Source organism: Papaver somniferum, chromosome 4 (assembly GCF_003573695.1).
Source record: "Papaver somniferum cultivar HN1 chromosome 4, ASM357369v1, whole genome shotgun sequence".
NCBI classification, from domain to species: domain Eukaryota; kingdom Viridiplantae; phylum Streptophyta; class Magnoliopsida; order Ranunculales; family Papaveraceae; genus Papaver; species Papaver somniferum.
In genome coordinates, this window is record NC_039361.1 from 106,921,215 (window position 1) to 106,945,901 (window position 24,687).

The window sequence follows — 24,687 nt, forward strand, 5'->3', positions numbered from 1 at the left end:
TTAGTTTCCCCTAGCTTAGCCTCTGAAAGAAAGATTACATCAGGGTCATATCTATAAATCATATCCTTAAGGTGGTCTCTAGTTCTTTTATTAGTGAAGCCTTGGAAATTCCATGCAAAAACTCTCATGGTTGCATAACTGGAGTACGTATGAAGCAGATAATGTAAATATATATCCTTATTTAAGGATAATATATTGTTTCCTAGTATATAGGATCTTTGCTTTATCATAATATTGGGCTCTATGTATTCATGAATTGTGTAACCAGAATTGATAAGATTATCATAATAAGAATTATCTTCTTCTTGATCCTATATTTGTGAAGATGGTATCTATGAGATAGTGTTCTTGAATCATGGGTAGTGATTCAGAATTATACCAAAATAAATCAGAACAAAAAGGGAAGATGAAAAACAAATTTGCTTCTATTATCGTTCAATCTGAAGGTGCAGTATTCAAGCCTGGGATTGTTATTGATGAAACAAACTATGATTTGTGGTCACAAATCATGGAGATGCATATTGATGAAAAAGAAAAAACCTCCTTTATTATGGGAAGGACAAGAAAACCTATCGAGGAAGATCCAAGATATGAGAAGTGGCACACAAATAATCAAAAAGTCAAGAGATGGTTGTTGATGTCTATGTCACCTGAAATCATGAAGAAATATATTCGGTTACCTACTGCTAGAGAGATTTGGAATGCATTATATAAAGCCTTTTATGATGGAGATGATGAGATGCAGGTATTTACTCTAAATCGACGAGCGTTTTCGGCAAAACAAAATGGCAGAGCACTCTCAATTTATTATGGAGAACTAACTGAAATATTTGGAGAGCTGGATCATCGTGACAAGGTGGTTATGGAGAATTCTAATGATATTGAAGCCTATCGAAAATCAATTCAGCGCCTAAGGGTGCATATATTCCTTGCTGGATTAGATGAAATTTTTGAACAGATCCGTGGTGAAATCTTGAGAAAGGATCCTATTCCTGAATCGTAATCATGTTATGCACTCGTTCGTCGTGAATCTGTTCGACGTACAACGATGGAAAAATAATAGGAAGAAGTTCAACCTGCTGCTATGGCAACTCGAAACCGGTAAAATCAAAAAGGATCTTTTCAGAGATACTCAAACACTGAGATGGACAAGTCATCACTTAAGTGTAAACACTGTAATCAATCTGGACATACAATTGACATGTGTTTCGAGTTGGTTGGATCAACATCTGGAGAGGAAGAAGGAGACAAAGAAAAATTCTGGTGCTCCAATGGCTTCAACAAAGAAAGGAAAGGATTCCATGGTAATATATGCATCAGTAGCAAGGACAGGTAACGATGGTAAGTTTTTAAATGTTTCTTCACTTGTTTCGAATAATTTATGGATAGTTGATTCCGGTTCCACAAACCATATGACATGTTATTCCAAACAAATCTCTCCCCTTAAACCATCCTTACAAAAACATTCTCTACTGCAAATGGCTCACAAGCTCCAATTACTGGTGAAGGGTCAATATCTCTCACTGAAACTTTAAACTTAGATTTTGTCTTAGTAGTTCCTACATTAGACTATAATCTCCTATCAGTTTCCCAAAGAACCAATAATTTACATTGTGTAGTGATATTTTGGCCTCACTGTTTTGTTTTTAAGGACATCACAACGAAGCAAACGATTGGTTATGGTGTTAAGCGTGGGAAGCTGTATTATCTGGATTTGGTGTCAAGTAGTTCGGATAAGCTGCGTCAAACTCTTCTTGCTGATGGTTCTGAGGGGGAGAGGCAAAAATCTCAAATTTTGTTATGGCATCGACGATTGGGACATGCGTCATTTAGTTATTTAAAAAAATTATTTCCTAGTTTGTTTGCAAAACTTGATATTTCTAGTTTTCATTGTGAAGTATGTGAACTTGCAAAAAGCCATCGTGCTTCTTTTTCATTATTATTCAATAAGAGTCCAGTTCCTTTTATGATCATATACTCTGATGTTTGGGGGCCATCTAAAACTACTACCCTGGGTGGTTCAAGATGGTTTGTTACTTTTATTGATGATTGCACTAGAATGACGTGGGTGTATCTCATGAAAAATAAAAGTGAAGTTACCGCCTTGTTTCAAAAGTTCCATAAGATGATTAACACTCAGTACAACAAACATATTCAAGTACTTCGTAGTGATAATGGTGGTGAATATATGGATTCTGACCTTCAACATTATTTTGAGGGACACGAGATTATTCATCAAACTACTTGCTCTAATACGCCTCAGCAGAATGGAGTAGCAGAGAGAAAGAATCGTCACTTACTGGAAGTGGTCCGTGCTTCATTGATAGAAGCACATATGCCACTGATGTATTGGGGAGAGGCACTTACTTCTGCAGCATATCTTATCAATCGAGTGCCATCCAGTACCATTGTATTTCAAACACCCCATCAAGCTCTTGCTGAAGCAGTTGTGGCTCCAACTGTTCCTAATCTGCCACCTCATGTGTTTGGTTGTGTAGATTATGTTCATCTGCACAAGAACCAACGTGATAAGTTGGCTCCTAGAGCTCTGAAGTGTGTATTTATGGGATATGCAACAACTAAAAAGGGATACCGTTGCTATCATCCTCCAACCAAAAGAATGTTTGTTACTTTGGATGTTGTATTTCATGAAGATACTATGTATTTTTCATGTGAGTATGGACTTCAGGGGGAGTACCATAAGGAAATTCAGACTCTTAACTATGATGAAGATAAATCGGAAATTGATGTATCTGTTATTGTCAACTCTGATGATATGGTAAGAGAATCTGTTGATGAAAGTTATTCACGAGAAGAAACATAAAGTACAGTATTAGATCATGATATAGAGATTCAAGATGAGGTTATGATGGAAGAGATTCCAGAGTCTACGTTACCTCAAGAAGATGAAACACCAAACCAATCGTCTTCTACGGATGTTCTTGAAGAATCTAGGAGACAACTTCCACAACGTGTAAACAGAGGTATTCCTAAACCCAGATATGAACCTGAAGTCTCTAGTAAGGTTAAGTACCCTATGAGTCATTATGTCTCTCACCGTCGTTTGTCTAAAGCTAATAAGGCATTCGTGAATCAACTATCTACTGTTTTTATTCCTAACAATGTGTAGGAAGCATTAGCTGATCCAAAATAGAGAGCAACTATAGAATAAGAAATGAGGTCCCTTTTTCAGAATGATACTTGGGATTATGTTGATTGTCCAGAAGGAAGAAAGATTGTGGGGTGTCGTTGGATTTTCACCATTAAATACAAGGCAAATGGTCAGATTGAACGTTATAAAGCAAGATTAGTTGCTAAAGGGTACATCCAAACTTATGGTATCTACTATACATAAACTTTTGCTCCAGTAGCGAAAATCAACACAGTACGAGTATTGTTATCGCTTGCTGCAAACTTGGATTGGCCTTTGCAACAATTTGATGTAAAGAATGCCTTCTTGCATGGTGAATTAACTGAAGAAGTTTACATGGAGCTCCCATCTGGTATTTCAGTTCCAGGATCTCATGGTAAGAAGGTATGTAAGCTAAACAAGTCATTGTATGGACTAAAACAATCTCCAAGGGCATGGTTTGGCAGATTCACCAAATCTATGAGGAACTTTGGATATCGTCAGAGTAATTCTGATCATACTTTGTTCATAAAGAAAAGGAAGGATAAAATTACTGCTCTTATCATATATGTAGATGATATGGTGGTGACAGGAAATGATCCAGAGGAGAGGAAATCTTTGCAAAGATACTTATCAAAGGAATTTCAAATGAAAGATCTTGGTTCATTAAAATACTTCCTTGGGATTGAAGTTTCTCGATCCAGTGAAGGAATTTTCTTATCACAAAGAAAATATGTTCTTGATCTGCTAAAACAAGTGGGCATGTCAGCATGTCAGCCAATCCATACACCTTTAGATGAAAAGGTAAATCTGTGTATTGAACCTGATCAAGTTCCTGCTAATAAAAGGAGATATCAAAGACTTGTGGGGAGATTGATATATATATATATATCACACAAGGCCAGATCTTGCTTATGCACTCAGTGTTGTTAGTCAATTCATTCACAATCCAGGTGAACAACACATGGATGCAGTTTTACGTATTTTGAGGTATTTGAAGTCTGCTCCTGGAAAAGGAATTTTATTCTCTAAAAATGAAGATTATAGAAAGGTTGTGGAATATATAGATTCTGACTATGCAGGAGAAATATATGGCAGACGTTCTACTGCAGGCTACTTTACCTTTGTGGGAGGTAACTTAGTTACTTGGAGAAGTAAGAAACAAAATATTGTTACATGATCAAGCGCAGAGGATGAATTCAGAGGTATGGAAGATGGCATTTGTGAAATTTTGTGGTTGAGGCTTCTCCTTAAGGATTTGGGGGTTCCTCTCAAGGATCCTATTACTCTGTATTGTGATAACAAAGTCGAGCGTGATATTTCTCACAATCCTGTTCAGCATGATCGTACTAAACATGTGGAGGTTGACAGGTTCTTCATCAAAGAGAAGCTGGACAACAACATTATTGAGCTGCCACCGGTTCGGTTTGAAGAACAACTTGCAGATATTCTCACACATAGAGTGTCATGCAAAAAATACTTGAGTTTTCTGGACAAGTTGGGCATGTGTGATATCTATGCACCAACTTGAGGGGGAGTTTTAATATATATATATATATATATATCCTTATTTAAGGATAATATATTGTTTCCTAGTATATAGGATCTTTGCTTTATCATAATATTGGGCTCTATATATTCATGAGCTGTGTAACCAGAATTCATAAGATTATCATAATAAGAATTATCTTCTTCTTGATCCTATATTTGTGAAGAGATAAGACTGAAAATAATTAAAAGGGAAGCAAAAATTCAAAGAACTTAAGTTATGAATATGCAGTAAATATCGAAAACAAAGAGAAGAGTAATAATTTACCAAAACAGCGTGGTTCTCCAAATTCTGCATGGAATGCTCCCCTGTGATAGCATTGTGAGACTCATTATCGACCATTTCTATCACAATCATAGTTTCAGCATTTTGATTATCTATGCCATTGCTAGACCCACCATGAGCAGCTAAAATGGGACCATGTATAGAAGGATTGGTGCCATTATCTTGAATATTCTGATTTCTGGCTCTCTTGACTATTCGAGCTTCTTCAGCCTCCTCCAGTTCAGTATTCTCTTTTTCAATGTGAACATATTCATCATCCAGCGCCTTCTCAGCATCCACATCTTTGTTTTTAGTCTTTTGGTGTTCTTCATATCCCTCTTCAGTCATAGCTCTCTCCCGCAAAATTTCAGCAGTTTCTTCACAGGTATCAGCATCATGGTCTACTACAAAGCATTGGTCACATAAGCTATGAGGTTGCTTTAGCCAGTGATATCTAATCCAAACATGTTCCCCTTGGTTCGAGTTCCACCACTCACCTCTTTTAAGAGGTTTATTGAGTTCCATTTCTATTCGAGCAGTGATCATGTTTCTAGATCGGGGTCTACAGTTTATTGGTTTTGTGGATATGTTCCTTACCAGATCTTCAATAGCTTCATTCACAATTGCTACATGATTATGTTCAAGAAGTAAGCCCTTGAATTGAACATCATATTCTTATTTGGTGAAAACATAATCCGCATAAGCCTTCTCCGTGGTATATTCTTGGAGCGCAAGCAAACTTCTCTGGACATTCCATGGCGACTTTTTCAAGACCTCCTTCAAGTCTCTCCGCGAGTTAAATTTGAATACAAACATATATTTTCCCACAGTACGAGATTCTCTTTTCCTATAGTTCTTCCAGAGCTCATTCAGATCTTCTTTGATGGCAGAAACTTCTATCTCATCATCAGTGGTAATGAGATTTCCAATCAAGCTATTCTCCCAAGTACTAGCAGCGGCAGTAATGTTCTTTGTAGAACCAATAACTCCCTTGATTTTTCTAATTGATGTGCCCTTCATCTTCTCAGTTATGTTATTGAGATTGTTGTTGTCAGCACTGCTGTTTCCAGAATCCATCTTTTCAGTAAAAGTTCTATGTCTAGGGTTTGAGACGGCTTTGGATAGTTGAACAAGATGAGAATTATCTCTACTATTAATAATGGATAAAAATATAGAAGAGCAAATATTTTTATCCTTAATTAGTTTCAAAGAATAATCTTGAAGAAGGAAAGAATATTTTCTGTTTGGTAACAACTATTTGCGATCCGGAAAATAATGAGCTGACCATAATACTCGGTATCATTTAGGCGGAGAATGAAAATTTTGAATTTTCTGGGTTTGATAGATGAATCGGAATTGAGGGTAATCTTGTTTTTTCATGGTTTCAAATATTTGAACCGGGAAACAATGGTAATGCTCATATTGAGCGAAAACTAATGCTGAAACTTTATGATTTTGCAATATAGCAGGATGTGATAGACGTAAATGGGGCAATATAGCCTGATCTAACAATAAAGTCATGATAATGAGGAAAAAACTATACCAGGGATCCAAAACTGGAAGGAATCCATTTTTCAATCTGGAGAAACCTGCAAAAGATTAGTCTTCCATCAGTAGAGAAAAAATACAGTGCTAATAAATCAGATCAATTAAATCAAACTGACAAATAGACTAGAATTAGATTTATCTTTAGAAGAATATTATAGTAAAGGAAGAAGGAAATAACAGGAGCAAACTAAAATGACAATCTAAAAAATGGAGAAATGGATCAAACTAAGAAGAAAAACAATCAAAGTATGCAGTATTAATCATAGAGGAGACAATAAATCCAATCGAATCAACAAAAGACATTGGAAAATCATTGCATAATGAATAAAGAGAATTAAAAATTTTGAACTGAGTTAACTCAGTTATCTTTTAGTAATACATATTGATAAAAAGGTAACAAATTTACTTTCAACGGATTTGGGATATCTTCGTCCAACAGCAGATATCTTATTAGGTTTTCCTTATATAATTGTAGTTTTCCCCTCTTCGGTACTGAACTAGGGGTTCCCTTTTAGGGTTTGCACTTTTGAGAGAGATCACTACTTACAGGAGAGGGTTGTGATTATTATTATTCGACCGATCACTTTTCTTCCAATGCAGAAAATAAGAAAAATGGAGGTACTTATTAACCCCAACTCTATTGGTGTTTGTAATCTTGTTCGTAGTTTACCGGATGATATAGTAATGGAAATTCTGAGCAGACTCTCGGCGAAACCACTCATGCGGTTTAAGTCAGTATGCAAAGATGGTTGTTTCTGATTAAAGGGGATACAAACTTTCTTGATATACATTTCAACCATTCAAAATCACGTCTGAATCTCCTTGAGAAAGATGTAAAAGATGTATTATTACAAAAGATAATTTTTCAGTATCTTTTGTGTCTTGATATTACAGAGTATTTATTTCCTAATCATTATATGACACACAGACATAAGTCAAGTCAATGTTGACTCATTGACTTTTCACACACTTGACTGGCACACTTACAGATATATCTAATATACCCCCTTCAATGTGATGCTGAAACAAGAATCACATTGAACAATAACAAGAAAACAAAAGAAACTGACACAAGCTAAGTAATTTCTGTCAATTGGATTGTATAAGTACTAGAATTTGCAGCTGAAGTACTTGATGCATGCTTAGTAACTGATTCAACAACCTTGAAAAAGTAGGAAAGCACAACCCTTTTGTAAATATATCTTCCAGTTGATCATCTGAAGAAATATGCTGCAGCTTTAAGAAACCTTCTTCCACAAGTTCCCTGACAGTGTGATACTGTATTTCTATGTGCTTGGTCCTGGCATGAAAAACTGGATTAGTTGACAAATCCATAGGACTAGTATTGCCACACAACAACATAACAGACTCAACAATAATCTGCAGATCAGCCAATATGTAAGAGAACCATTTTAACTCAGCAGCAGCAACAGAAAGACACTTATATTCAGCCTCTGTAGAAGATTTAGACATTGTGGCCTGCTTTTTAGAAGACCACGAAACTAAATTAGAACCCAAAGAGACTGCAAAACCACAGGTCGACCTTCTTGTATCAGGGAAACCTGCCCAATCAGAGTCAGCATAAGCTTTTAAACATGTAACATCAGTCTTTTCTAAAGTGATGCCCATACCAATTGTGCCTTTCAAATATATTAATATTCTCTTAACTAGTTGAAGATGCAGATCAGAAGGAGAGTGCATAAATTGTGAGACATAGTTTACAGCTTAACAAATATCAGGTCTGGTAACAATAAGATACTGTAATCCACCTACCAGAGTTCTATAAGAAGTTGGATCTGCTAACTTAATGCCATCATGCACAGAAAGTCTGCTATACTTAACCACTGGTGTGTCACATGGCTTACAATCCAATAAATTTGCTTTAAAGCGCAGTTTCAATGTATATTTCTTTTGAGTTAAAGTGATGGAATCATTACCTCTAACTGCTTCTATACCCAAGAAAAAAGCTAAATCTCCTAACTCTTTCATAGCAAACTCTTGTTTTAACAAAGTAATAATACCATCAATTAACTGAGCAGAACTACCAGTTAATAGAATATCATCTACATATAGCAGCAAAATAAGAATGCCAATTGAAGTAGACTTGACAAAAATTGAAGTATCAGAAACTGACTTTTTAAAACCATGCTTGAGAAGAAAAGAACTGAACCTATGGAACCAAGCCCTTGGAGATTTTTTAAGTCCATATAAACTCTTTTGAAGATGACACACATAATTAGAAGGATAATCAGGATGTAGAAAACCTTGAGGTTGTGACATATAAACATTCTCATCTAAGTATCCATGGAGAAAAGCATTACTTACATCTAACTGCTTTATTTGCCAGTTATAAGAAACAACTAAACAAAGAACTATTCTTACTGTAGGAGATTTAACAACTAGACTAAATGTCTCGTTGAAATCAATACCATCTTGCTGATCATACCCCTTAGCAACCAATCTAGATTTCAACCTGTCAATAGTGCCATCTGACTTTCGTTTCACTCTATAAACCCATTTAGATACTAATATATTCATATGAGGTTCAGGAGGAACATATTTCATGTATCATTATCCATTAAAGCAGTATATTCTTCTTTCATGGATACTTGCCATTTAGGATTTTGCATAGCTTCCTTAAAATTCTTAGGCTCAGATAAAGTAGTTAACAATGCTATAGAATCTGAAGACAAAGGATGTTTTACAGAAAGATAAGAAACATGATCTGGAAAAACTCTTGGTTTTGAAATACCTTTTTGAGCCCTAGTAATCATGGTGGTTGAAGGAGCAGTATGAGAAGAAGAAATAAGTTGAGAATTATCTTCAGACATAGTAGAAGGAGTAGATGGTAAAACATCCGTTGGAGGAGCGTAATAAAACTCTGACTCAGAAAAGACAACATGTCTTGAAATATAAAACTTTTTGGTTATAGGATTGCAGCATTTGTAACCCTTATGCAGGGGACTGTAGCCAGTAAAAACACACTTGGCTGATTTTGATGATAGCTTATCTGCTCTTGAATGAGCAAGATTTGGATAACAAATGACCCCAAAAGTTTTTTAAAAAGCATAATCTGGAGAGACACCAAATAAGACCTCAAAGGGAGACTTGAAATCTAAAACTTTAGTAGGAGTTCTATTAAAGAGTTAAACTTTAGTAGGAGTTTTAAAACTTTAGTAGATAAGTGGCAGTAAGAAATGCATCATACCAAAATTCTTTTGGGAAAAAAGAGTTAAACAACAGGGTATTTCCCATCTCAGTAATTTTCCTATGCTTTATTTCTGCAAGGCCATTCTGCTCTATGGTCTTGGGACATGATATTCTTATACTAATACCACTAGTCTGAAGTAAGACCTGAAATGGTCCTTTAACTAGTTCAGCTGCACCATCAACTTGAAAGGCTAGAATTTTTGTAAAAAGTTGATTTTCAGTATGAGATTTAAAGTATTGAAAACATTGACAAGCATCAGATTTTAGTTCCATAGGATAAATCCAGTGAAACCGGCTATAATCATCAACAAACAAAATGTAGTATTTATAGCCTTTGAGATAAGGAATAGTTGGTCCCCATACATCACAATGTATGAGGGCTAAAGGTTTTTGAGTATGAGAAGGTGAAAGTTGAAATGGTAACTTTTTACTTTTAGCAAGCTGACAGGGATGACACAAAATAGAAAGAGGAGATGACTTCAAAACAATTTTATTATTAGAATGAAGTTTTTGAAGGATTTGGTTTGATGGATGACCAAGTCTAGAATGCCACAAAGAAGCAGATGCAGTCAAAGTAGTTGAAAAAGAATATTGAGTTTTGGGTAAATGCAAAATGGGATATAGATTACTAACTACTTTACCATGATCAAGAATAACATCTGAATATAAGTCCCTAATTTCATATCCATATGGATAGAACTTGAAGTAACAAGAGTTATCCTTTGTAAACTTAGCTACTCAAAGAAGGTTATGTTTCATAGCCGGGACTAATAAAACTTTATTCATCAGAAAACTAGTTGTAGGAGTAGTAATATGGGAAGTACCAATACAAGTAATAGAAATAAACGTACCATTTCCAACTTGGACATGATCCTTCCCTTTGTAGTTAGAAGTATTGTTCAACAAATTCTCATCTTCAGTCATGTGTGCAGTTGCACCAGAGTCAGAAATCCAATGAGATGTAGTGGAAATATAAGGGTCAGAATATGGACTTCCTTCATTTAAAGTAGTGAAAGCCTGTTGAGAAGTACCATTTTGAACTTGAGCTTCATTTGCAGAATTTTAGAAACTTGGTGGATGATAACTGAAATAACATCTTCTAGCATAATGTCCCTTTTTACGACAAATTTGACAGTCAACCATAGAAAAATCTCTTCTTCCTCCATTCCCCTGTCCAAAACTGCTACCTTGATAAAAATTTCCTTGAGATGAACTACTACCTTGATAAGATCCATTTCCTTGATAAGAACCATTCCCATAACTTCTTGCATTATAACCAGGATTTCCTCTTCCATTACCACCATTATTGTAAAAACCATTACCACCAGTATTATTCTTGGATTTTCCTCTTCCATTACCACTGAAATTGTTATGAGAACCATTTCTACTATAGAATGCAATAGCTGGTTGAGAATCATAAGTAACATTAGAAGTAAGATGTTGCTCAATAAGCCATTGTTCATGATTCAGGAGTCTAGGTTTAAGTTCTGCAAATGTGAAAGAGGCTTCTCTATTCTGAGCATCTATAACAAAAGTATCAAATTCTCTTCCTAGACCATTTAACACATACATCACCAAATCTGAATCACTTACTTTCTCCCCAATTGCTGCTAAAGAGTCAGTTATATTCTTGACATTATGCAAATATACCAAAACAGTTAAATTGCATTTCTTTACATTATGAAGTTGATTTCTAAGCATATTCTTTCTTTCCATGAATTGACTTTTGAAACTAATTTCAAGAACTTCCCATATTTCCCTAGAAGTAGACAGCCCTAAAACATCACCAGATATAAAATCTGTAAAAGTTGCCTTCATACAACTAAGAACAAAGCAATCAATCTTTCTCCATAAGATCCATTATGGATTTATCTTTAAAACTCCATCAATTTCAACCTGTTTAATAGGTTCTTGAATTTCACCATTCACATAACCATATAAATCAGTGGAAATTAAGACAGTTTCCATCTGATCTTTCCACAACAAAAAATTATTTGGACCTAATTTTGTAGAAACAAAATTTGAGATGTTTGTGAATGGAAAAGTAAAGGTAGACAAGTTACCCATTTGAGCAACGGAATTTGAATTTGAACCCATATGTTTTCTTCTTCGATAAACAATTGTTTCAGATGACATTAACTGAATTCGCAAAGATGTTGAAGAAAATTTGTTGACGAACCAGATATGAATTTCAAGATTTTTGAGAAAAATTTGTTGAAAAACGATTATTGAATCTGAAAGATGTTTGATACTCGTAAGATTTGATGTAAAAGATTATTGAAAAAGATAAATGAGAAAAGATTTTGGATGAATAGTTTTAGCTCGGATCATCTGTCTGATACCATGAGAAAGATGTAAAAGATGTACTATTACAAAAGATAATTTTTCAGTATCTTTTGTGTCTTGATATTACAGAGTATTTATTGCCTAATCATTATATGACACACACAAACATAAGTCAAGTCAATGTTGACTCATTGACTTGTCACACGCTTGACTGACACACATACATATATATCTAATACTCCCCATCATTGACCAAACGCCAGGAAAGAGCATCCTGTTTAGAACTAGCTTAGACTTTAGCTTTGGAGAAAGCAAATTGTTTCAGCAAAGTAATTCATGTGCAGAGATAGTTGAAGGCAGAACTAGTGGTGTTGAGGACGAAACAGCGGAAGCCATCGAATGCAATTTTAATAATGATCATGTCCTGGAACCGGTAAATGGTTTGCTTTGTTTCTTAAGTTGGAGGACACATGCTATTAGGGTATATAATCCAAGTACACGAGAAGCAACTCCCTGGGTCAAATCTACGTTAGTAGCAGAAGAAAATGACAATCACAAGCTTGCAAACGAAGGCAGCACGATTGAGATAACAAGTCTTCGTTATGCGGTTTATCAATTTGGGTTCGACCCAGAGAAGAAGGAACATAAAGTATTCTGCTTTTGGAGACTAGCTCGTAGACCTCAAGGGTATGCTTATACTTGCATGGACCGCCATGATTATGAAAGTTGGGAGGCGTTGACGGTGGGCCGTGACACTAAATGGCGGAGGATCAATGCAGTTCCTAACAAATACAACCAAATAAAGATTAAAGTGGCGCTCCCCTCAGATAATTGTTATAGGCCGCAGGTGTATGCAGATGGTACGATATATTGGAATAACAAAAGATATGATTCGGATTGGAGCATGTACTTTAACCATGATGATCCTGCCGTCATAGTTGCTTTGATGTTGGAAGTGAAAAGTATAGAGTTATCCCAATTCCTAAATTCATCCCCAATTATCCTATTGGTATGCTAGTATTGGGTAGCCATGTAGCTCTATTATACCGGATGGAATCTTACGTCCTTAAGTTGTGGATGTTTGAGGACGCAGCGGACAAAAAACTGGGAAATTGTCAAGGAAACGAAATTAATTGGAGCTTAGAGACAATAACATTACCCTTGCGTTGTCACGTTCAGGTCAATACTAGTGTTTCTGCAATTTCTGAAAGTACTGACAAGATACTCCTTGAATATTGGGGTTCTGTCGTAAGCTTCGACTGTTTGTATTGTTATGATCGCAGGAAAAAGACTTGCAGGAAGATTGAGATGGATGGAGCCTCGTGTACCCTTCACTCCAAGAGGTCCCCGGTTAGAACTTTTACAGAAAGACTCTTTCGTGTTGAGCCTCTCAACAAGGCAGAAGTTAGTAGTTACAAAACTTGTCCTTGAGCTGGTATCAATCATATATGGAGGAATCAATTCTGAAGCAGCGCCAGGACTATCAGATTGGATTGGTTACTTGAATGGCGAGATATCTTGAAAACAATTGCTGAGATTGCAGTACTATGGTAATGTAATTTTGCTAATCATATGTTTTTTTTTCAAGTTTTCATGTATGCCTTTAGTATTTATATATATGGATGTAAGAAAATTATTAGCTACTAATTATAAAATCAGTTCCATCTTTGATGCACACACTTCAGCATTTAGCTCTCAAAGCCCATCATAGCATAGACCAGATAGCCATAAAACCCTTCCAAAACGAATCGAACGATAAAACATGAAGGCATACACTTTTACAATCTACAAGATCAAAAATATAATGAACTGATCGATAGTTCTCAGATTATTAGACACGTATCTGGAACTGGGAGGCTTATTCCAACCTGGGACGCAGTATGTGGTATAAAGTTCTGGTGGTTCAAAACTGACAGGTGAAAGCACATAATTTGAAGTAAAATCTAGTGAAAATATAGATATGAGACACTTTGTGCAATGAAGTCTCTGACTTGTTAATATCTGTAGTAGATAGTTAGAAATATAGATATGGCAGCATTTATAAGCATTCACTTCGATTAATATCTTCTTGAATCTTTGTCAGTATTTAGAAAAGTCTACGTTCGACTTAGAAGTAAACACACTTGATGTCAAAAAGGAATTTCATCACTGTATGTGTTATGAAAAATTATTCACTAAACCCAACTTGCTGCTTCTGATAGATCCATGTCCCTTATCCTTTTTAACAAAACCAATTGGGATATGATCTTATGATATTGTGTAGTTGTGACTGTAAACATTTTTGTTTATTTTGTAATATGGTTGTTTTAACGAATTATTGGGCATGTCTCGGTTAACATGACTCGAGGACACTTGACTTTCATATTTGAGGTCCGCTCTCCTCTTGTTTAAAATTTTGTCAGTGAAAAAGACTACCAATTTTACAAATGCAGACATTCGAAGGGAGGGAAGATACAAGCTTCACATTTCGAAGGAAAAAGCATGTTATGCTACTGTTCTATAACAAATAAGAAAAATCGAACCATTTTCTTGAGAAAAAAGCAACAATAATGTTAAATTGGTCACAAACAAAGCAAAAATGAATTTTAAGTTATCGGCTGCTATTTTTATTTTATTTTTGATAAAATGGCTGCTAATACAAGTTGCATGCAACTACACAACCTTAAAACCATATCTACCAAATAAAAATGAAGTAAAAGACCCACACGTTTGTTCCAATTGTATTGTTATTTTTACGACTGCAGTAAGAATTTATATGAGCCCAAGTTTTAATGACCACTACCAAAACATTTTCTCTGGCTCAAGCATGCGCGGCTGAGGAACTGCACAAACATGATGGCATCATCGCATGACCAAGAGAACAGGACTGCCGTTGCCAAGGTGAAGAAAACAACTCACAACAACAAAGTAATGGTTAATGACTTGAGTGAGCTAACAGCCTCTTAGTACTGTACCGATAAAAGCATCTCTCACAGGTTTACGTCACGATTCTCCAATCAGTTATAAACCAGAGTAACCTTTTTTGTCGTTAAAAGTTAAACAATCCTTATGTAATGTTTTTATCACCTACAAAAAATAACTAGATTTTGTGCCCGTGCTACACCCGGACATCTTTTTCTTTCATATTTTTGATTTGGTAAAGCTCGACTTTGCCTTACCTCGTCCCGATTTGATTTAGTGTGACTCGGATTCGGCTCGATCACTGAGGATAGTTTTACAGTGCTACACACCGGGCGGACCCGAAAACCATCCACTATCACTTTTTTAGTTTTAGCCATATTTTTGGTTTGGTATGATGTGGCTTCGCCTCGCCCCTCGTGCATTTTTATTTGGTGTCGTGGCTTGGCTTCGCCTCATCTCGTCCCGATATTTTTGGTTTGGTGTGGCTAACGCATGCTTGGCTCGGCTTCTCCTCGCCCCGTCCCGATGCATGCGTAGGATTTTTGATTTGGTGTGGCTAATGCATGCTTGGCTCGCTTCGCCTCGTCCTGTCCCGATGCATGCGTCGGATTTTTAGTTTGGTGTGGCTAACGCATGCTTGGCTCGGCTTTGCCTCGCCCGTGCCAATGCATGCGTCGGATTTTTGATTTGGTGTGGCTAGCGCATGCTTGGCTCGGTTTCGTCTTGCCCCGTCCATGGCTACTGCAAACACTTTGCATCATACTTTTAGTGTCACAAAAGCAGTCTCTACAGTTAAACTCAAAACAGAAGCCATACAAATTCGTCGGACATCATTATGTAAACCTGGCTTTATGCATGCTCTTTTATCGGACAACCATAATGTTTTTTTTTACACGACAACCATAATGTTGCGCAAGCTATTGAATGGAAGCATTGTTACTCCTATTGAGATGCAACAAATGTATGTAAATAATATAATAAAAAAAAGATTGTGCTATAATTATGAACTACATTTACCTTAAAACAACGAATCTCGAAGTCGGAAGAATTCTCCCACTGACATCTCCCTGGCAGCACCGTAAGTTCCTTAAAATACATAAGATATACTCTTTCTGATCCAATATGATTTGAGAAACACAATACTATGCATGTTGCATTCAGAAAACACAATTATCTTACGTATATCAGACAATGGCAATAGTAAAAAAGTGATAAATTTTACCTAATCCTTCAAGATAGAATACCAATCATTTACGACCCTGCAGTGTTATATCGTGGCTCTTGTTTTCCTTGTTAACTGAGTCGGTGCAAGAACTAAAAGAGTACATAGATAAAATGAATGGGTCTATATAGCCTTAAGATGTATTCCACCTAATAAGTTGTATGCAATAACACAAAAAATCACAGTACTGAAAACAACCCTGACCCTTACCTCCATGGCAACCAATGGAGACTATAGGAGATAAACTCTCTTTTTTGTTTCCTTCAGCTGCCAAGATCTCTGAGTTTTTCCCAGTACTTGCAATCAGAACTTAAGCTAAAATTACTTTAAGTATTCTGTTTTAAGATGTGTCATACTCCAATAATGCGTACAGTAGTAAAAGTGGATCAAAGAGAAGAACATGTACAAATTTGTTTATTTAAAGATGTGTACAACCTTTTAGAAAACACACCTTGTCATAAGAAACCACATCCAAACTTAGATAAAACAAATATTTTTAGGCACTATATACCGAGTCTAGCATACAAATATTTAGAGTTTGGTTTATTAGGAAATCCTTAATTTAACAAAATATTTAGAGTTCGGTTTTATCAGCTGACATTGGTACACTTGAAAGGGCTCTTTCACAACAGCATTCTTTTCCATCTGCAAGATTATTAGGACAAACATTAATGATCAATACATCCATATTTGAAATTCCAGAAAACAAAGATCACCACAAAAAAATTATGCATACCTGAGCTAACCTCTCTTATATATGTTTGGAATTCCTTGATCGCTTTCTGAAGCTGGGAAAATATACCAACTTGGCCTGGTCTCAAAAAGTGAAAATTAAGCGGCAACAAATCTAATGGTCAAAAAGATAAAAAGATGAAGTCAGCAGTCCAATAGTGATGACCTAGTGTAACTACTGTGGTGGTACAGTTGAGTAATTCGGTATTCCTTAAGTCAGATCTGCTTGTCTCTAATATTCTTAAATGTTGCAGCAAGTTCTTGATGTGGATTCATATCAGCCAATTATAGGATTACCAAAACCGTAAGTTGTGTATTAGAAGAATTTGTAGGTGACCGATTATTTCTTAGAATCGCCCCACAAAGTTTATCTAACATGGATTGACCATCCTGACACCCAAAACACCCAAGTTCAAAAATCGAACCCTACCCAAAACAATAAAAAGATGACCTTTAAGTTTTGATATTGGCCTGAAACGGAATGGTGAACGTTGTTGTTGTTGTTCCTGGTGATGCACATAATTGGCCGACTCTGCCTGCATAGTGAAAAGCGGAAACTTCGTATTAATTGAACATTGGCAGATCTCTGAATTTCTGCTCCCATCAGTAAGTTTGCATTTCCTGGAAACAAAGACTGCGCATAGAGTTAACATTTCATATTTAATCCTAAACACACTGGTGACAGCACCGTACATCCAAACCTAATGCATATATCATAACCATTACAATAAGATCACCGGCAGCGATAAAATTAGTAGAACAGTAATGATTTTGCACCTATAGAAAACAGAAAAAAGAATTGTATGTGGACATATCAAAAAACAAACATGAAGATTAAGGATGCAAGGTATGAGATTAAAGAGTAAATACGAACAACCCTTTCTCTGAAGATCAAAGATGCGAGATATTAAGATCAATGATGCCGATGCGAGATAATAAGAAGGTTTAGGTTTTAGGATTTTTTTTTTCTCTCACAGAAGTTTTTGTTTTATTATTTACGTTCTCGGATTTCTCCCGTACTTTATTTTATTCTCCCCTCTAAATTTGTTATTTTTTTTTATTCTTCCGTATAAATTTAGTAAAAATCTTGTTTTTTTCTCCTTTGAGAAAAAGTGAAACGGAACAATTCTATGAGTGGGTGAGGATCACCATCGAATGAGGAGAGAGGTATTCCCGCCGCGCGAAGCATGCACTCATGGTTTGTACACAAGATTCCATCAAAGTAATTAAAGGAGTTAGATTGGAATCTTGGTAGGAGCAGTAGGACGGGTGCCATAAATTAGATTAATCTTCAAACCGAAAACAAGTATGGGCAATCATACCACAAAATAAAATATCATGCAGATATAGGCCACTTTAGAGGAAGCTGGCACATGTTTAGACATAGTTGTTAATGTCAGTAGGCCCGTATATTGTAAAGATCAGTTCCTCTTTAACCACATATGGCCCCTCATGGTTTGTACACAAGATTCCATCAAAGTAATTAATCCCAAAATGATTGAAATCTGATGTATAAATTAATATTAGTATATTCACTACGGACGGGCCTAGCAAAGAGTTAAAGGAGGCTATAGCTCGTCCCTAATTTTTGGGTAAAAAATGTTAGGTGTAGAAATTTAGGTTAAATTTATATTTAGTCCACATATCAGTTGCATTTAGCTAATTGTATGTGATTTTTGGCAAATACTACGAGGTGATCAAAATTTAAGTCATGTTTAAAGTAAATAATCTCCTTCCACTCACTACCTTTCTACTCCTACTTTCTTCTCTTTTGGTAATCACTTTGTTTTTCTGTTATTTGTGTTCGTTTTAATTTTTAATTCCCTAGTTATTCAGTATTGTACGGGTGGATCACTATTTGGCCACTAATTATGTAATGAATTCCAAAAAACAATTGCCGCGGCCTTCTGACGCATTATCGACTGTTATAATTCAGCCCTACCCAAGGAAAAATTCTGGGTCCGTCCCTGATATTCACGGTCAATTTAACACCACGTTTCCAATTGGTCTCTCTATCTGTTGGATACCCGAGAATATAGGTGTTCCATTACACTATACCATTAAAGCTATGCTTCAGAAAAAGGAAAAGTAAATAAATGAAGTGTCAAAATACAGTCCATAATTTTCAAGGAACATCCAAGAGAAAATTTCAAGTAACATCCAAGAGAAAAATTTGAAGTGACATCTTTAAAGCAAGGCTTAATTGGGGGCTCCGAAAAATAATTAGGGAGCTCACCAAATTTATATCCACTCTATTTATGTTGGGAGGGTTCCAAAATGTAGTGAAAATACTATTTTTCCCTTCATTAATAATAAAACTTAAAACTCTATTCACTCTTAATCCCAAGCCTCCATTTCATTTCCATCTTTTAACAAAATAAAACGGAATATCTTCTCCTTCTCTCTCAACTATATTCTCTTCCATTGACGATAAGAAGAAAAAAAATTCAGTTACAGTTGAAGGGTCGTCAACCCGAAAATCCTAAAGCCTAAAGATTTTTCATATACATGTAGAGATTATGAAAAATCGTTAGGATATATGAGGAGGGAGATAACGACCCTAATTCTGGTTTTTTTCATTTTTTTTTATCTAAATTAGAGTCGTTACCGAAACATAAAAACATATAACGATCTTTTGTGAACGACCCCATTTTAAAATTAACGACTCTACGTGGGAAAAAGGCAAAAAACGGTGCCCATTTTAAAAATTAACGACTCCATATGAAAAAAAAATAAAAAAAGAAAAGCAAAAGACGATGCCCAAATAACAAGAGTAATCACGACCCATGTGAAATCAACGAACTAAAACCCTTTGTGCCAAAGTAAGAAGCTAAAAATCCTTTGTGCCCGAGTAGTTATAACAAGCTAATGACCCTTTGTTCCCAAGTAGTTATAACAAGCTAACGACCCCAAGTACCAAGCTGACGACCCTATGTGCTCAAGTAAGAAGCTAACGACTCCATAGTAAAAATTAACGACTTCATGTGTACTTTAAGGGTCGTTAATGTATAACTTTTTGGATGACGACCCTTCTTAGAATCGTCAGTTTTTATCATGTTGTCATGACAATTTTTCATAATCTGAAAAAATTGCAGATTTAAGTCGTTAATGGTGGTATCAATAATTAACGATTTTCTAGAATCGTTGGGATATACATCCCTCGATGCTGACGATTCTTTCTCTGAGTGCTGACATGGCGTTAATGGATCGACTCCTTCTTCATTTTCAGAATTGGTATTTTCGTTTAATCAATGAGATCTTCATTAGCACCCTCATTCTGAGATGAAGACATCTTTTTAAAACTTTTTTCTTTTCAAGTTTTAATTCTAAAATTTGATTTTAATCTAATCATACTAATTAACTTAACCAAATTATCAACACTAATCAATCTAGGGATAATTTTGTCATTATTTTTTTTGGATAAAAAGTACCCCAATTAGATTCTGATAACCTTTTCTGTCATGTAGCGTGAGGCCTCTAATTATTTTCCGGAGCCCCAATTAAGCCTTGCTTTAAAACTCTTTAACCAAACCGACAAACTCTTTAACCAAACCGACAAATACCCCCATTTAGCCACCGATAAAAATTAAAAATGTAAAAAAGGTGAGAAATCCCCATAAATTTGGTACTTGTAAAATTGAATTTTGGGGGGCCATCTTTAAAGTCCGGAAAGCTGACAACTTTAATAGGTGTGTGGCCACCATTTTCTGACTGATTCTTCCACCCCCCAGCATTTCTGACTATTACCATGTACCACTGCCATCAATATGCCGGGATCTTGACTTGAACTTATCAACTCTTACTCCGATGAGTCCGCCCATGGTATCAAGGTCCTGAAACTGTAACATTTCTGTTTTTGTTAGAGTCTTTGTGTATCCAACTTAAAAACAAGACGGGTAATTTTGAAAGAAGAAAACGGTTTAACCATTGCCTCGGGAAATTTACCATGTTCTACATGGTTAATATTTCAACTTGAAAGAGACTTTAAAATAATGCTCACTTGTGACTTGTCTCAACTGCTCATGTCATCTTCGCTTATAAAACCCACACACCGCCAGATCAATAATTCACACACATCTACATTTCTTGTTTCCCCATCTCTCTAAATTGAATCTTCTACTTTTTTTCTCTTCTGAGATTCTCATGGCTGAGATGCTAATTAATCAGACCATGTCAACAACAAAAAGAACCCATTTTCAAGTTCCATCACTACCAGCTTTCAGAACTGTGAACTACCGAAGAAATTATGTGAAAATACTGAATTCGCTAAACGGATCAGTGCAAAATTCAAGAAAACTCAGAGTAGCATACCAAGGAGCTCCTGGTGCTTACAGTGAATTTGCAGCGAAAACAGCTTGTCCTGAATCAGTTACAATACCTTGCAGGGCAGTTATTAATGTGATCTCTGCAATTGAAACAGGAAGAGCTGATCTTGCTATACTTGCTGTTGAAAGCACCATGGAAGGAACTGCAGTTAGAAACTATGACTTGCTACTACAACGAGATTTATGCATTGTGCAAGAAATTAACCTTTTTGTTCAGTACTGCTTATTAGCAATGCCTGGTGTGACAAAAAGTGAACTGAAGAGAGTGATTAGCCATCCAATGGCTTTAGCTCACTGTGGCAGGAGTTTGGCTGAGTTAGGACTTGATCACCAAGCTGTTGATGATACGGCTGGTGCAGTCGAGCTTCTTTTGTCTAACAGAATGCTTGATACTGCAGCCATTGCTAGTACTCGAGCCGCTGCATTGTATGGTTTAGATGTTTTAGCTCATGGGTTACAAGACGAATCATGGAACGTTACTCGTTTCTTGATTTTGTCAAAAAATAACCCAAAAATTGCAAAGAAGAGAAAAGTTGGAGTTAAAACAAGTATGGTTGTAGCTCATCATAGTGGAACTCTGGATGTACTCCTCAAAGTTCTGTCCACTTTCTCGTCTCGAAAGATCAGTCTAACAAAACTAGAAGTGAATTCCTCATCGAATAATAATGGCCCTGTAAAAGTCTTGGATGCTCATGAAGGAGGATCTATCAAGGAATACCCTTGTGTTCTCCACGTTGATTTTGAAGGTTCCGTAGATGATCAAAAGGTTAAGGATGCTATAGCTGAACTTTCTGATTTACCTGTTTATGTTAGGATCTTGGGTTGCTACTCTGCAGATCCTACTATCTATGGTCTTCAGTAATTAGTAATCAGATATCCATAATTGTTGTATTTCTTCTTGTTGTCTATGTTTATAAATAATCTATCTTCTAAGTTCTCTAAATGTTTTGTTTCTTTCGCAAAATCGGATAAGAAGTACTTTTAACAATCAGAGTGTCATCATTTTCTAGTACCAATCCGTAATCTCTTTTGCTAATACTAAGAAACCATCTAGAATCATATACTTTTAACTAGACGAACATGTGGGATTTTGCCAAAATATAATTATCAAATAACTAGGAGAAACCCACTTGCATTATGTTATTCAGATTAATGCAAACATCCACATCCACATTAAAATATCTAAATACGGTCAGAAATATTTATGAACATACAGTGAACATTAAAGAAAAACAGAAAACAAGATTCATTGATTTATAAATTATATCTTTAAGAAAGTAAACAAATAAGAAACAAATATCTTGCTCTTGCAGCAGTATACAAAGAAGCAGACATCATGGGAGACGCATGCATCTATCATTGAAGATTAAGAAAATAAAACTGCTTTCAAATTGATATAGAATATACTACACTGTAAGAATGTAGACACTAACAGTTCTTACACATTTCAATTTTCACCCAATTGGGGTATATTAAAAATTCAGACAGATAATGTAAAGTGTGATTCGCTAGATTACTTGATAAATTCAGAAACTTCTAAAGGTTGCATGTTTATACGTAGGGAGTTCAGTATCCTAGCCGTGTATGAATTTGGTATCATCATCATGAAAAGACATTGATCTGCGCGTAATATAGCTGTACTAATAAAAGAAATCAATCAAATTCAACCATGCTGCAAATTTGACCCATATAAAGTTTCAAGCTACTTTATGCAACACAAGGTTGGTTTTTTTACTTGCACAGATTTTCTATTACTGCGGCAGCTTGTACACTAAACAGGTTTGATACAAGTGCCATAATATGTAAAGTTTCCCTGTTTTTCCAACTTGATCTTGCTAAGAAGGAAGGATAGGAATTAATAGATGGATCTATCAAAAGCATCAACTTCGGTTTAGTGGATAAAGTTTAACATCACATTCATGGACACATGTTTGAAGTGATTAAGTTCCTTTCAACATCAAGTGCGTTATCTCAAAAGTGAGATTCATGTAGATCTTTATCCTAAAGAATGATGATACAATTAATCTCTTTTGTAAACATAATCATGGCTTAATAAGAACGTAGTAAAGCAAAAGCCAATAAATGTAACCATATCTACATCTACTAACTAACAAGTGTGGGAGAAATTATCACACGAACTATCTAATGTCTACATCTCCTAAATTGGTCTCTACCAGACCCAAATTTGCTAGTTGACTGAAAAAAATCAGCGAATCAGACATGCAAATAATCTATCTACCCAGCTGTAAGCTAAATATATTGGTGTAGATGTTTATAGTAGGAATAATAATTTACCATAGATGTTTAAAATCAAGCGCCACATATAGAATCCAGAACTTGAAAGGAAATTAAGGGAAATGAACACAAAAGGTTGAAACATGATGGTCAATGCACATAATAGATTGCCATGAGGGTAGGCTCCTGACATAATCCGCTGCGAGAATGTGTTCATAAATCGTTTTCCACCAACGAAAAATTATGCTCTCGGTCTGTTCTTACAGATCAAGAACAGAATCATCAGATAAGAAACTATGAAAAACAAGATCCACAATATTTCCTTTAAAAACCATGTATTTCCTCAGAAGACCCTATTTGGTGAACCCAGCCTTTTCTAGTACTCTTAGGGAAGCCTTATTTTCTGGCTCAACCTAAGCTTGCAGCCTCTCCATCTGTGGGATGTCATTAAAAACTCTAGACAGTGCTATTTTAACAGCTACGGTTGCTATACCTTGTCCGGAATATTGGCTAGCCACGGCATAACCAATGTCTCTTTTACATATGCAATCACCAGAACTAGAATAAACTGAGATGTATCCTATTGAACGGTCATCTAAACAAATAGATCGATGCCAAGGGTGAGGAATGACAACTTCTCGTAGGTATCTTAAACCATCTTCTTTCGATGTGAAACCTGTTACCCAGGTATATCGAGTGACATGATCGTCATTCGCCCAGATCATGAAGTCATCAACATCGGAAAGCTTAAACAGCCGAAGTGTGATCCTTGAGTAATCCATTCCCTCAGGAAATTTACCTAAGCAAGCATGAGGATGATGAGGATGATTTTGGATAAGTAAGAGTAAGGTTAACGGTGAGTCTGTCTCTACATTATGCAATTTTTATAAGATTTGTCACACCTAAAATAATGCATTTTGTATAAAATTTGTTACATCTAACGCTTTATGAAAATAATATTAGTCCTTTTCGATTAACTTGGTAGAGACGTCTTTATTTCTGTTCACACCAGAAATGATTCTTTATATCTAGATGAAGAAAATAATTGAGTTTTTTCTGACTATTATCTGCTAGTGAAGCCGATGTGTTGCCTTGGATTATTTTAAAAAAACTCACCTATGCTTGGTTCTGTATGTTGACTTCATTTTCAGCTACTCTTGTCATGCTCAAAATTAGAACATTAAAGTCACGTTAACCAAAATACAGCAACAAAGAGACCAATCAACCAATGACTCAAAGTGCAGAGAAGAAGAAACAATAGCAAGAATAGATTCACAAAAGTAAA

The 24,687-nt window shown here is 35.7% G+C and overlaps 1 protein-coding gene and 1 pseudogene across 1 annotated transcript; one reads left to right on the forward strand and one right to left on the reverse strand.

Moving 5' to 3' along the window:
- The first annotated feature begins 20,985 nt into the window (after window positions 1–20,985).
- On the forward strand, window positions 20,986–22,029 carry LOC113272950 (arogenate dehydratase/prephenate dehydratase 6, chloroplastic-like). The gene has a single exon (XM_026522731.1). It carries the CDS (start codon window positions 20,986–20,988, stop codon window positions 22,027–22,029), a length of 1,044 nt encoding a protein of 347 aa, XP_026378516.1.
- A 453-nt stretch (window positions 22,030–22,482) lies between these two features.
- Window positions 22,483–24,296, reverse strand: LOC113274149 (annotated as a pseudogene).
- Window positions 24,297–24,687: the final 391 nt, after the last annotated feature.